General features: G+C 48.0%; 1 protein-coding gene across 2 annotated transcripts in view; it reads left to right on the top strand.

Moving 5' to 3' along the window:
* Positions 1-10,499, top strand: part of INSR (insulin receptor) — a 136,619-nt gene extending 126,120 nt beyond the window's left edge. For both annotated transcript variants that reach the window (XM_055343358.1, XM_055343359.1), the window contains 6 exons: positions 785-1,029; positions 2,655-2,765; positions 2,865-3,024; positions 4,621-4,750; positions 5,096-5,230; positions 7,824-10,499. In XM_055343358.1, coding sequence (XP_055199333.1) covers positions 785-1,029; positions 2,655-2,765; positions 2,865-3,024; positions 4,621-4,750; positions 5,096-5,230; positions 7,824-8,178 — 1,136 coding nt within the window. In that variant the 3' untranslated portion in view covers positions 8,179-10,499. The remainder of the gene's footprint in view (positions 1-784; positions 1,030-2,654; positions 2,766-2,864; positions 3,025-4,620; positions 4,751-5,095; positions 5,231-7,823) is intronic.
* The last annotated feature ends 4,400 nt before the right edge of the window (positions 10,500-14,899 follow it).

The following is a 14,899-nucleotide window of genomic DNA, read 5'->3' as shown; positions in this document are numbered from 1 at the left end:
TTCTGGGGTGTACAGTCTGGGCCTGGTTGACCAGCCCTGTCTTCAAATACAGTCACATTCTGAGCTACCAGGGTTAGGACTTCAACATAAATTTTTTTTGGGGGGAACACACAATTTAGCCCCCGTTTGGAAGAAGGCAGGAACCATTTTAAATGGCTTTTCTTATGAGGCCTTTGTGCATTCGTCTGCAAATTGTTGGCCGTGTAACAAACCACCCCAGAGTTAGTGGCTTAAAACAGCCGGCATCTGTCAGCTCACCATTTGGTGGGTCCGCCACCTGGGATCTGCTCAGCTGGGCTAATCTTTTGGTCTCGTTGGGGCTCGTTCACATGGCTGCAGGCTGCCTGCTGACCCATCAGCTGGTGCTGGGTGGTCTTGCATGGCCTCCGTCACATGTCCAGGGGTTGGCAGGCTGGGTGGCCTCCCATCCCCTTGGCGCTTTACAGAAACGACAGCCTGAGACGGGAAGTAGGGTCGTTCGGTGGCTGGGCTCTGAGATCAGATCGAAAGGATGAGGAGGCAGGCTCAGCTCGGCACTTCCTGGCGGGGACCCTGGATGGGTTGTGGCTCCTTCCCAAGCCTTGGCTGTCCCCTCTGAGAAGGGAACAGCCCCACACCTGTCCGGTCCTTGGCTCTGTGCCCAGTGCCCGGCACAGGTCCTGGACCACAGAAGTCACTTAGTGGACCTTTGCCGGGGGGGTGGTTTGGGGGGCTCAGGTGGGAGGCAGCTGGGGGTCCCTCCAGCGGGTCGGCCGAGGATGCCGCGTAGATAAATGAGGAGCAGTGTTTCCATGTTCTGTGTATGTGCCGGACGAGTGGGAGGTGCCGCGGGAGAAGATCACCCTCCTGCGCGAGCTGGGGCAGGGCTCCTTCGGCATGGTGTACGAGGGCAACGCCAGGGACATCGTCAAGGGCGAGCCCGAGACCCGCGTGGCCGTCAAGACCGTCAACGAGTCTGCCAGCCTGCGAGAGAGGATCGAGTTTCTCAACGAGGCATCAGTCATGAAGGGCTTCACCTGTCACCACGTGGTGAGTCCTGCATTTGCCCTGGAAGCGGCCAGAGGCCTCCTTCCGTGCACGCTCCCCATCCCACCTCTTCCGTCCTCCCTCCTCCGACTGCACAGTGCAGGAGGACACCAGCCTGCCACCGGCCTGGCCCCGACTCTGCCAAGCATCCTAAAGGTGTGGGGGCCGGTGCCTACCTTCTCCCTTCTCTCATTTTTTTTTTAGAGATTTTATTTATTTATTCATGAGAGACACAGAGAGAGAGGCAGAGACACAGGCAGAGGGAGAAGCAGGCTCCCTGCGGGGAGCCCGATGCAGGACTCGAACCCAGGACCCCAGGATCATGCCCTGAGCTGAAGGCAGATGCTCAACCCCTGAGCCACCCAGACGCCCCCTTTGTCCTTCTCTAATCCCATCCTCTCCCACCTTGCCCGGAGCCAGACTCATCCCATTGCTCTCCAGAATCTTTTGTGTCTTCCCTCTTCCTGGCCCCCCTTGTAACCCTTAAACATGAGGTGAACCACCTCATGTGTTTTTTTTTTTCAATTTGCTCAGAATTTTATTAGGTTTAGGTTCACAAGGAACAAGGAGGGGCTTCTGGGGGAGGGGGACAGGAATACCGCAGTGACAAGCGGCCTTGTATAGACACCAAGGCTGGCTGGCGGGTTTGTGGGCACAGCGTGGGGGAGGGGCGAGGGATGGAGGGAAAGAGAGGCTTGGGAGAACAGGGTGGCAGCAGAGCCCCCCAAGGCCACAGCGGCCCTCCCCACCTCATGCGGTTCACCTCATCCCCCCCAAGTCAGCACAGCCTCTTCATGCTCTTCTGCACCCATGGCGGTCCCATTGCTTCTCCATGAGCCTTGTGTCCTTCCTCACCGTGCGTTGTTAAAGGGGGTCCGCCCCATGCTAAGGCCCATTCTCGTCTCTTGGATGCAGCCAATTCCTGCCCTTGTGGAGCTTCCTGTACAGCCATGGAGTCTGACTATAAACCCATGGGTTCCTTATGGAGGATGTTAGGAGTCAATGCTGTGGCAGGATGTAACAGCAGAGCAGAGTCAGGGGACTGGGAATGTGGGGGTAGGGAAGGTGTTTTAAGGATGGAGGGATTGAGGGGCACCTGGGTGGCTCAGGGGTTGAGTGTCTGCCTTTGGCTCAGGTCATGATCCTGAGGTCCTAGGATCGAGTCCCACATCAGGTTCCTTGCAAGGAACCTGCTTTTCCCTCTGCCTATGTCTCTGCCTTTCTCTCCACATCTCTCATGAATAAATAAAATCTTAAAAAAAAAAAAAAGGATGGAGGGATTGAGCTATATGGACATGTCAGGGACCAGAGAGTCAGACAGAGGGAAGAGCAGGTGCAAAGCCTTGGAGGTGGGGACATGCCTTATGTGCTCAGGGACACCAAGGAGCTCTCCGAGGGGCCGCCTCAGAGTGTTGCTGTCTGCTCCTCCCCCCCCAGACCACGAGTCCAGAATCCCTCCTCCCTCCCCCGTCCCAGCAAGGCATTGACCCTGGCATTTGAGCCAGACAGACCAGGGCCCCCCACATGGGGTGCCGTGTGCAACACAGACGTCAGACGGGGGAGACCTTGGTGGGTGGAAACCTTTCCCCAGGCCCTCACCCAAGATGACCCCCGTGCTTGCCTCACAGGTCCGCCTCCTGGGGGTGGTGTCCAAAGGCCAACCGACGCTGGTGGTGATGGAGCTGATGGCTCACGGAGACCTGAAGAGCTACCTCCGCTCCCTGCGGCCGGAGGCTGAGGTGAGCTGGCCCTGGGGACCCAGCAGGGCGCCGCCCCCTTCCCCCCCACTGGCCACGGGCATCCGAGACCCTGAACCCAAACCCGTGTTTTGACTTTAGAATAACCCCGGCCGCCCTCCGCCTACCCTGCAAGAGATGATTCAGATGGCGGCGGAGATCGCCGACGGGATGGCCTACCTGAACGCCAAGAAGTTTGTGCACCGGGATCTAGCAGCCCGAAACTGCATGGTCGCCCACGATTTCACTGTCAAAATTGGAGGTTTGTCTGGCCTTCTGCTTTGAAGCATGTGGCCCAGGCCAGGTTCGATTTCGGAAGGGGTTGTCTGACCCAAGCAGCTCAGCTTTTTCCAGTAGTGCAGAGCGGGCCTCTGGTCCTCACACTGTAGTTTAATTGCATTTGCACGTGGGCGTGCGTGTTTACTGCTCTGCGTAACTGTGTTCCCCGTCGGTGGAAGCCACCACTCTAGGAGCCCATAGATGTGACTGGTGATGGATAAGTCGCCACGATTTTCCTGCCCTCCCGCAGCAGGTGCTCTTTATCTGCACCCCCCAGCCCCTGGGTAGCCCCTGGCCACCTGTGGCCGTTTACATTTAAGGTAACTTAAATTAAATAGAATTGAAAATGTGTTCCTTGGGTGCACTGGCCACATTTCAAGCGCTCAGTCGCCACCTTGAGCCTGCTGGCTGCCATATCGGGCCGTGTAAACGTAGACCGTGTTCATCATCATCACAGAACGTTCCACTGGACAGGGCCATTCAAGGGTGAACAGTAACATAGAGCTTGTATAAACAAGATAAGGAAGGCTGGGAAAGGAGTCCTGAAGGGAAAACAGAGTTCCTTCGTAGAGAGGAGACACCTCTCTCTGCAGGGAGGCAGGCTTTGGGCCAAAACTTGTAGGATGAGTTGACCTGAATGACAGCATGCCAGGGGGCACTCCAGCATATGCCAAGGCCTGAGGCCAGAAGGATGGTTGATGTGGGGTGAATTTAAAGGAACGTGGAGGAGAACAGACCAGAATGAGATGTGAGGTTAGGGAGAGAGGCAGGAGGCAGACCTGGAAGGGCCTTATTAGTCAATTAGTCACCGAGGTATCATCCCAAGGAGCCAGTAGGAAGCTAGAAGTGATGTGATCCTATTTATGACCCCAAAACGACATTATCAGCAAGGGAAGCCAGAAGTGGTGGCATCCTCCTTATAATCCCCAAAGACCTCCTCCCTTAGCCATGGGAAGCAAGAAATAGTATGATCCTGTAGCTTCTCTTGTGCAGTGGATTGTTGGGGTCAGGATGGGGGGAAGGTCCTGCAGGTGAAACTGGCAGTGAGCCTGGGGCGGGGCTGGAGTGATGGAGAGGAAGAGTTGGATTAGAGCGGGATGTGGAAGAAGAGTGTGTAGGACGCGCTGCTATTGTAGATGTGGGTATGAGGAGAGAGGGGTGGTCAAAAGGGGACCCAATCCTGGGTTTTAAGCTGGGCATCTGGGTGGTGGGGGGCCCATACCTAGCAGAGAAGAGCATGTTGGCTGCAGAGACCCAAAACTTCGGTTTGGGATAACTGCAAGGTCATGGGTGGGAAGGAAGTATTGCTGAGAATGGGATTCCCAGGCTGTGGGCCAGAATGTTGCTTCTTGGCCACTTGGTGCTTCCTTATCCTTCCCCTTACCTGGTGGTCCACCTTCTCCATTTCCCCGTGAGTACCCTCAGAATCCATTCTCACTGGACTTGACCGCCACCTAGGTGAGCATACACCTGGGGCAGGTGAGCCCATCTGAAGGTTCTCCAAGGCATGGGGCAGTAAAGATGGAGACACCTGGACTGTAGGCTAAGGGTTAAGACCATGTGAATCATTTGTTGTCAGACTTTGGGATGACCAGAGACATCTATGAGACGGATTACTACCGGAAAGGAGGCAAGGGTCTGCTCCCCGTGCGGTGGATGGCACCGGAGTCCCTGAAGGACGGGGTCTTTACCACTTCTTCTGACATGTGGTGAGTTGTGCATGGATTGGCGGACAGAATGCTGGGCTTGAATACCAGGTCCTCCCACCAGTGTGACCGGCAAGAGGGGGCCAGTTAAAACCCGCCTTCCTTCCTCATAGGCTCTTGATCTGGGAAGTGAAGGGGATGTCCTGTCTGAGGACCCTTGCACGGCTACTTGTGATCCGATTGACACTAATATAGGCATTTCTGAATGCAGCATGAATTGTTTAATTAACTGGCCAACCGCGTTCTAGGAAACCAAGAAAGGGGGCGTGTGTGTGTGTGTGTGTGTGTGTGTGTGTGTGCGTGCGCTCTAATGGCTTTTTTGTTACTACTTTCAACTGTCGTTGCCAGGTCCTTTGGCGTGGTCCTTTGGGAAATCACCAGCTTGGCAGAGCAGCCTTACCAAGGCCTGTCTAATGAACAGGTGTTGAAATTTGTCATGGACGGAGGGTATCTGGATCAACCTGACAATTGTCCGGAGAGAGTGTAAGTGTAGAAAGAGTGCAGTGCGCGGGCTCTTCATCAAAAAGGCATCGCCCTTTGGTTTGTGTGTCTTACATCTACACGTGAGCTGGTGTTAGCATGTTGTGTCTTCGCATGGACACTTTTTTGCACATCATGCTACATGTATGCACGTCACATCTTTACACGTATGCTGTCTTGCATATCATGTCTGTGGAAGGCTATAAAGAAACCCCGCAGCAGTGGTTACCACGGGAGAAGGCAACTGGGTGGCTGGGGTGGGTTTCTATTTCTGTTTAACTCTCGATCCTTTATATACTTTACATTTTGTCAGGGAATTAATATAATCTGACATATCAATTATATCTCAACAGAATTGGGGAAAAAAATCTTAAGCATAAACATTAGAATTATTTTTTGGTCAGGGAGATGTGTTACCTATCTCCCCACTCCCCCAATTTTTGTTGTAAATTTTAGTCATAGAAAAAACAATTTTTTTGTTATAGGACCAAGACACACAAACAGGCCATTAAACACTTCCAGGCTCGTCCAGTCTTACTAATAGTCTGATAAACATAAAGTAAAATGAAGGAAAATACTATCTTCCTAAATTAGCAAAAAAAAAAAGGGAAGGAAGAACGAAAGAAAAGAGAGCTTTAATACTCTGTGCTGGCAGTGGTTTGGCGAGATAATCATTTTTATCCGCCTGTTGTTAATAGCTGCTCAGAGTAATGTTATTTTAAAATTGTATTTATTTATTTGAGAGAGTGAGAGCACATGACCAGGGCCAGAGGCAGAGGGAGAAGCAGACTCCCTGCCAAACAGGGAGCCCGACATGGGGCTCGATCCCAGGACCCCGAGATCACGACCTGAGCTGAAGGCAGACACTTAACCGGCTGAGCCACCAGGTGCCCCTTGAGCAATATTATTTAAAGTCTCAAAAAGATTGAAGTGATCTAAATACCCAGCAACAGGAGAACTGCCAAGTAAATTTATAAATTAAAATGATGTAGCAATTGAAATTTTAAATGATGCTTATAAAAATATTTTACAACTTGGTGGATAAGCCTATGTTAAAATGTTAAGTGTAAAAAGTGTGCATCTATTGTTTCCAAATGTCTCCAGATAGAAAAGACAAAAGAGGTGAGATCTGTAGGAGAGTTGAGTGCAGACTAAATTTTCTTCATGTTTTGGTTCTACAACGAGATTGTTTGCATATAATGTCCTTTATCAATGTTTCTTAAGAAAAAAGTTTCTCCTCCTGGAAAATCCAGGGGGAAAGACCATTTGGAGGCTTCATCCACCAAAGAATAAGACTGTTAATTTAGAAAACTCTTTTGGAAGGGGACCTCATAGGAAAAAGTATGAAGCAGAGTTATTTAGAAACTCTGAGCAGTTATTTCTAAATGTTGCTTCGTGAAAGTCCTTTCCTAGCCACGAGCAGCTGGCTGTAGTTTCAGGACCAGGGAAATGAAGTAGGCCCTAGGGCAGAGGTACATAAATTTTCTTTTTTCTTTTTATTTATTTGACAGAGATAGAGAGCCAGAGAGCACAAGCGGCAGGGAGGGGCAGAGGGAGAAGGAGAAGCAGACTCAACACAGTTGAGCAGGGAGCCTGATGTGGGGCTCGATCCCAGGACCCTGAGATCATGACCTGAGCCAAAGGCAGATGCTTAACTGACGGAGACACCCAGGCATCCCCACAAACTTTCTTTAAAGGGCCATATTATAAGTATTTCCAGCCTTGTGGGCCATGTGGCTCTCTGTTGCAGTGATGCAGCTCTGCACTGTAGAATGAAGATGGCCACGAACAGTACATAAATGAATAGGTGTGGCTGTGTGCCAATAAAACTTTATTTACAAAAACACTTCAGGGGGCCAGATTTGGTCCACGGGTGGGAAATTTGTCAAACCCTGCCTTAGAAGTTACAGTGGGGAGAGGAAGCGGTAAAATAGAAATCCCAAGCCCCCAGCACCTGTATTGTGTGCTCTTGTAACCCCTGGCCAGCACCCTGCAAGTCACGAGTGCTAGGCCTGCAGGATGGCTGCTCAGAGACCCTGGTTCGCTAGGTTCAGTCCACTTAGCTGCCCCATCAAGCCTCAAGCATCTCAACCCTGAAGGATCTTGGACCCTAGAAAGAGTGCTCATTGGCACAGGGGAGCCTTTCAACAGCCCCAGTAGGTATTAAGTTTTATGAAATGCACCAAATGGGGATGGCTGGGTGGCTCAGTGGTTGAGTGTCTGCCTTTGGCTCAGGTAGTGATCGAGTCCCTGGGATCCCTGGATCGAGTCCCACATTGGGCTCCCTGCATGGAGCCTGCTTCTCCTTCTGCCTGTGTCTCTGCCTCTCTCTCTGTGTCTCTCATGAATAAATAAAATATTAAAAAAAAAACTAGAAAAAAAAAAAAAAGAAAAACATGTGGCTGCATCAAGAGGGGCCCTTCTTGATCTCACCTGGGAAGTCCTGTTTCTGTCTTGCTCGTTGCCTGCGCTGGTGGCCGCCTTCTGATATTGGAACTTGTCATCATGGGTGTGGGACACAGAGGACAGGGTCGGGGTGGGGACTGCTTGGCCGGATGCCCCGGGGCTATTCCTGACGTGTCCCTCTGTCCTGCAGCACTGACCTGATGCGCATGTGCTGGCAGTTCAATCCCAAGATGCGGCCCACCTTCCTGGAGATCGTCGACCTGCTCAAGGATGACCTGCACCCCAGCTTTCCAGAAGTTTCCTTCTTCCACAGCGAGGAGAACAAGGCACCCGAGAGCGAGGAGTTGGAGATGGAGTTTGAGGACATGGAGAGTGTCCCCCTGGATCGGGCCTCACACTCTCAGCGGGAGGAGGCCGGGGGCCGGGATGCAGGGTCCTCGCTGGGCCTAAAGCGGAGCTACGAGGAGCACATCCCCTACACTCACATGAACGGGGGCAAGAAAAATGGACGGATTCTGACTCTGCCAAGGTCGAATCCTTCCTAACAGCGCCTGTCTTGGGGGAGGGGATCCCGTCTTCACTTTCCTCTGCTTTGAAGGCCTCCAGAAAACTCAGGATTCTCATACGAATCTGCCACAGTGTCAAACGGAGCTCAGAGATCATTACTATCCATTGCTGTTCATCTATGACTTAAAAACACATTTGTTTGATTGCCAATTTGACTAGCTGTCGGAGAATTTAACTGTGACCCTGGAAGAGAAGGGGTTTCCTTGGCTGCTGTCCTTGTAGACAACTGAGGTTTTAAGCCAGGATGTTACTTTTTTTTTTTTTTTTTTAGTAGATTGAAAGCAAGCACCTGTTTTTACAAATCTCTTTTTTCTTTTCTTTTTTTTTTTCTTTTTTTCTTTTTTCCTGGTATCTGAGCTACAGTATAAAGCATAAAACTTGTTTGTGGAACAAAAGTTTGAAAGAAAGAAAAAAAAAAAAAGCCAACCCTGTTCCAGTAGAATTTCAGGCTTTACAGAGCGGGCTTTGGGAAGGTTTTTCTCATCCAGGCTGAAGGATTTTTTTTTTTCTTCACAAAAATCAGTTCCTCAAATTGACCAATAGCTGCTGCTTTTATACTTTTGATAAGGATCTGCAGTCCCAGCGTGTGGCTCACGTGTGTCTGTGTGTATATGTGTGTGTGTATGTCCAGGCTAGACATGGCTGGTGTGTGTGTGTATGTGCACACAGTCATGCGTGTGCAAAGTGTTCATGCCGAGTTGATGCTTTGGGGGTCGGCTCATGAAGGTTCTGTTCTTCTCGAGCTCCTGATCCTCCCATCTCCTTCCTTCTTATTTACTGGGAGACTGTGCCCTCCACAGATTCTTCTGCCCCAAGCCTAGTCTCAGGAGTCTTTTCTCCCTTAACTTTGGTGAAAAATGTTTTCCGGGAGCCAAGGGAGTAGTTTGGAGTGATAGTGGATCTTTTCAAGACCAAACAAAGCTAGGACATAAAAAAAGAAAAAAAAAAAAAAGAAAAAAAAAAAGAACTGAGATGATTAAGAGTTTTGAGGATATATTGTAACATATTTAATTTTTTAAAACTCTCCAACGTCAGCCTCATAAGTTATTACCCTGTTTCCTGGGGTGGGGGGAGGGCTTGTGGATTGGTCTGCCTGTGTGCAGAGGGGGTGCGTGCGAGGCACCAGTGGCTGATTTGTTTGGTCTTAAAGGCATCCACTTTTCTGGGAATAAAGCCACATTAGCTGCTGACCCTTTTGGACGTGATGAGGCCATGCTGAGGGTGTGGGCCATTGGGTTTGGTGGATGGTTTGATTTCTGTTTGGGTAAGCCGATAGCCACTTGGAGCTGAGTCCTGCCTTCAGACATACTTGTGGCTCTTGGATCTGTTGGTTCCTTGTGTGTACCTCGCACGCTTCCTCAACTGGGTGTGCACAGCCTACAATTATTGCGCAAACAACCGAATCAAATCCCAAAGTGCGACAGCCCAGATGGACTTTGAGAACACTAAGCAATATGAAGCGAGATGCACCTGTTGGTCCCCTCCACCCTCAGGGCATCCAACTGTCCTCAGAGATGACCTCCCAGAAGCTGCTCTGTGCCCAGTGACCTCAGCTGGGCCAGATGTGGGGCCTGAGCAGAACTCTCAGGTGCTTATGATGTTGCAGTCCCCAAGAGAGTAGAGCCTGGAGGAGAAACTGCTAAGGACCTTCACGCCACCGAGAACTTCTGAATGGGCGTGAATCCAGTTTCTTCCCTTTGGGGGAAAGAATCACAGCTGCTCAAATAAAGAACATGGTGAACTCATTACCTTGGTTCATCAAAATCATCACCCACGGGTTATCCCTGAGAGCATTTTCTCATGAGTTTTTGATTGCTTCCTTCTCCTCTTCTCTTAAAAGTTGTGGGCTTAAGAACAGGATAGAGACAATGGCGACCTCTGAACCTTCTTGATTAAGAACACAGGTAGACATAAATCCCAATTGCCTATTACTCTCTTATTTATATGATTTGAGAAATTACAGCACATGAAATATTTCTGGGGAGCCTCAATGATTGGGTACAAGGAACAAGAGTACAGAAATTATTTTCGCCAAATTTATTTTGTACATATAAGAGGGTCTGTACGTAAATTGAAAACATGTAGATCTAGGTATTTTGTTCTTTTCATAGTAAATTTGTAGTGGCCATATACGAAACTAGCAACAATTTTCACATTTTTCTAATTCAGAAAGGTTTTCTTATATTAGGGGAAAATTATTTATTTTAATATATAAAAAATCACTGTAAAAATCACTTTCGTAAAAAAAATGGAGTGCATGTAAATTTTTATCAAAAGAAAAATAAACAGGTGAATGTGGGGTAATGATTTTTTTTTTCCAGCACAGTCTACCTCAGTGTATCATTAGGATGTGGTTCAATAATGGACATCTTTGAGACTTCAGAATTCTGCCTGGATCCAATCTGAATCAGGGAAAATCTGTATCAGCTGATTCCAAATGCCAGGGACCAGTAAGAATTTTGAGGGAGGGAGTGGGATAAAGTGTGGCTTTCATGTGAGCATTGATCTTTTTTCTGGCTGATAGTCTTCTCTGAATTCAATCCCCCTCCACTTTGTTTTGATCCTCCATCCATTGACACCATGCTCCCAAACATGAGCAAAATTTCAGGCCATCATGATGTATCTGATGTGTGCAGTTCCCAGGCCTGAGCTACTTTCCTTTGGTGAGGAGAGGATACTCCATCTCCTGCTGGGGAAAAGAGAGGCTGTGGTGCAAAGCCACCATCCCTACTGTCTCACTGCATCCCCCTGAAGTGAGCACAGAGGTGCCCTGGGCTCCCCATGGCTTGTTCCTATTCCTTTTAAGCTCAGATGCTTTTTGGGAGTGGAATGACGAATTGCACTGGTGGGCACCTCACACACAAACACCTGATGTAGCATTTCTATTCTCTAAGTGGAAAGGGGAATGTTAAACTCCAATCCAAAACCCACCAGCATGCTGGGTATATTTTTTAGCAACAAAACCTTGGACCCCTGTGTTTGGTTGACTTCAAGCCAATGCTTTTTTGAACTTGTGGGGCTTTGAGAACCCATGTGTAAGCTTGGGAAGGACCAGCAGGGCTGTTGTCATACTTGCCAGACCTCACTGTCCCTTGTCATACTTTCAGACACTGCCCCCACAGGCTTACTTACCTTTCTGCACTTACCCTGGGGGGGTAGAGGAGAGAGCTGGGCCCACTTGCACAAATGGGATTTCATCTATTTTCCTTAGCTGCCTCTACTACTGCAGTGAGAAGAGCAAGCAGCCATTGGGTCCCAAGCCTTTTTCATCACATAATGTTGACTAACAATGGCTCTGGTCCTGGAAAGTCATGGCTGCCCTGGGGAGGGGGTTTGCAGTGATGGGATGTACTGGGGGGGACTTATAGTGATGGGCTATAAAAAAGGCAACAGCCAGCTTAAGTTGACACTTTTTTGTTGTTTGCTTTTAAAGATGTCTCATTATTATTAAAACCGTTTTCATTAATGTGGCCTAATCCACATAGTAATTTCTTCTTCCGGGAGGAGAATAGCAAGCACATTACTTTCTCCCAGGACCAGTGATGTCAAACACACTTCTGGAAATGTTTGTATTCTGGGAGCTATCCTTGGTGCTTTCCTGTTATTCAAGCTAGTAGGGAGAAATGTTGCTGGTTCTCTTGGAGAGATGTTGAGCACAAGGGAGAAAGTATGGGAATTGATGCAAGGGTCTGCACATGCAATCCTGGGACTGTCGGAGACTGCTGCCAATTGATGGACAAATCTTCCATTCTCTCCCACCAGAGCAATCTGCCATAAAACGTGCTTGTTGGGTTGAGAGGTGTTCATTTGTAGCTGTCAAAACAGTGGTCAGTGGGCAGCACTGCCTTCAGAGCATGGTCCATGCTAGTCATCTGGGTAGGTGATGGATGTGCTGTAGTCCCAGGTACAATCGCTTTTCTACTTCACGGTGAGTGAAAGTTTGGTGTTAAATGTCTTTTGGATACCACTTGGCGAGTCTCTGACACCTCAGGCTCTTCAGAATTATGATTTTGTTGGGGATAGGGAACAGGGAAATGCTGATTGTATATAAACGGTACATGTAGAATGGTGTCCCTTCAGAGAGCCTTCCAGAATGTTCTTTACACTATTGCTTTACACCAGAGGTGAAGTTGAAATGGAAAGAACAAATGCTGATTTGTTCCTGTGTTTGAAAGAATGTGATGGACTTTCAGGGGCTATAGCTAAAAGTGAATGTTTCCTTAGGGGTCCCCCAGAAGCAGAGGGAAACATTGACTTTTTGAGCTCACTGACAACTCATACCTGTTAGGGTCCAGAACCAATCTCCAGCCAAATACTTATTTGGATATAGGCCCTAAAAGTCCTTCTTAAAAACAAGATCATGAATCTGAGGCTCTTGGTTCCCTTTGAGAAGGAAGGAACAACTTCCAAGATAAGTGTGCATCTATGCACACATTCAGGAATGGCTTGCTTGTTTAGTCTTTCTACTTTGTTTGCCTGGAGGGTCTTGGCCCTGCATGTCAGCAGCAGACACTTCCCATCTGCTGTCAGCTGCACAGGATCAAATGTGCCTCGGCTTATGTGGAAAACAGCTCAGAAACACAAAACCCACCACAAGCTCAATTATTTTTTCAATGTTTTCCTACAAGAGCCAAGTAGCACCATGTACAGAATATGCCTTTTTTTTTTGAAATATTGAAATTGCTCTGCATGTAAAATATGGGATAATTACCTGTTTATATGAAAATTCTGAATAAATTATCTGAGAATAGACTTGTTTTTGCGTGGTGTTCAAGCAAGGACCTGTGAACTGTGTGGGGTTGTGGCTATGGGTTGGGCTGTATTAAGGGAAATCTAGAAGTTATGGGTATCTGTTTTAAGAAGGAACAAAACTATGGGTTCTACAGAACAATGAAGCAGGAGGTTAAATATTTTATAATCAGGGCTGATGATCTGCTGGTACATACCTGTACAGTTGAACTGGTGGTTTAAATATTGAACTATTTACATACCAGTTGGTAAGTAATCAGTACCCATGATGCAAGCACTAAGGGGTTCACTGCAGAGTACAAGGGAATCTCCAGGATCTTACTCCATTCCACCATGCTGAAGACTTACCTATTGAATACTTTTAATGTCATCCTGGCAACATGAACCTGACCCCAGGGTGGGTGGTCAGTGGGGGACCACAGATTGAAAGAATATTTTGAACAGCCTTGCACAAACTATACACAGAGTGCAGTGGGTAAGGAGATAGACTCCCTGCCTTCAGCTCCCTGTGCTTTGAATGAGTCACATGACTTCACATGTTAGTTGTTGCTGTGTAACAAATGTCCTCAAAACTTTGTGGCTTAAAACAGCAAACATTTCTTTCTCACAGTTCTGTGTGTTGGCTGGGTGGGTGTTCCGGTCACAGTCTCACCCCATCCATCCATCCATCCACCTGTCCACTCATCACCCAATTTCCCATTCTTTCACACATTCATCTATCCATCAGTCTGTCCATCTGCTTGCCCACCTACCTATCCATCCATCCATCCATCTTCTTTGGGGAAATGCAAATAACCAAGTGTTCCCACATTGCTGATGGGAATGTAAATGGTGCATAGGTACCATGGGGAAAAGTTTGAAAATGTTAAAACAGAGGTCTCACCTGGGGGATGCCTGGGTGGTACGGTCAGTTGAACGTCAGACTCTAGATTTTGGCTCAGGTCATGATCTCATGCATTGTGGGATTGAGACCCAAGATGGGGCTCCACACTCAGCAGGGAGTCTGCTTGAGGATTCTCTTCCTCTGCTCCTCCTCCCTCTCTAAAATAAATAAGTAAATCTAAAAAAAAAAAAAGAAAAGAAAAGAAAAAGAAAAGTTTGGAGGTTCCTCAGAAAGCTAAACACTGAATGACCATATGACCCAGAAATTCCATTTCTAGCTATATGTAAAGAAAAAAAAAGAAAATGTTCCAGCAAAAACGTGAATGTTCATAGCACAGTACTTTTCACAGTAGCCAAAGGATGGAAACAACTCAAATGTCCATCGACTGATGAGGGGGTACTCAAAAAGTGGTTATTATACACAATAGAATAATGTTCAGCCAGAAAAAGGAATAAGCTTCTGTTACATGCTACAGCATGGCTGAACCTTGAAAACATTATTCGAAGCAAAAGAAGCCAGATACAAAAGACTATATATTGTATGATTCCATTTATATGCAATATAGGTAAAATCACAGGACAGAGTAGATCCATGGTAGTCAATGGCCGGAGTGGGTGGGAAAGGGTGTGGCCCCTTAATGATTACAGGGTTTATTTTTGGTGCAAAATGTTCTGGAATTAAAGATCATTGCATAACACTGTGGCATTACTAAAAATCACTGAATAGTCGTTAAAAATATTTTCTGTTCCGTGTTACATTAATTTTTTAAAGATTTATTTATTATTTATTCATGATAGACACAGAGAGAGAGAGGCAGAGACACAGGCAGAAGGAGAAGCAGGCTCCATGCCGGGAGCCCGAGGCGGGACCCGATCCTGGGACTCCAGGATCGCGCCCTGGGCCAAAGGCAGTCATCAAACCGCTGAGCCACCCAGGGATCCCCAAGTGTTACATGAATTTTTAAAAAAGTTATTACTTGGGTCAAGAAATAAATGCAGGGCTGAGGTCAGGCTTACCTAGAGATGCCAGGTTCCTGCAGTTTTCCCGCATCACATCTCTGCACAGTG

This window comes from Nyctereutes procyonoides, unplaced genomic scaffold, assembly GCF_905146905.1.
Source record: "Nyctereutes procyonoides isolate TBG_1078 unplaced genomic scaffold, NYPRO_anot_genome, whole genome shotgun sequence".
Taxonomy (NCBI): domain Eukaryota; kingdom Metazoa; phylum Chordata; class Mammalia; order Carnivora; family Canidae; genus Nyctereutes; species Nyctereutes procyonoides.
Note: the sequence above shows the minus strand (reverse complement) of the source record. Positions and strands in the feature narration are given on the sequence as shown.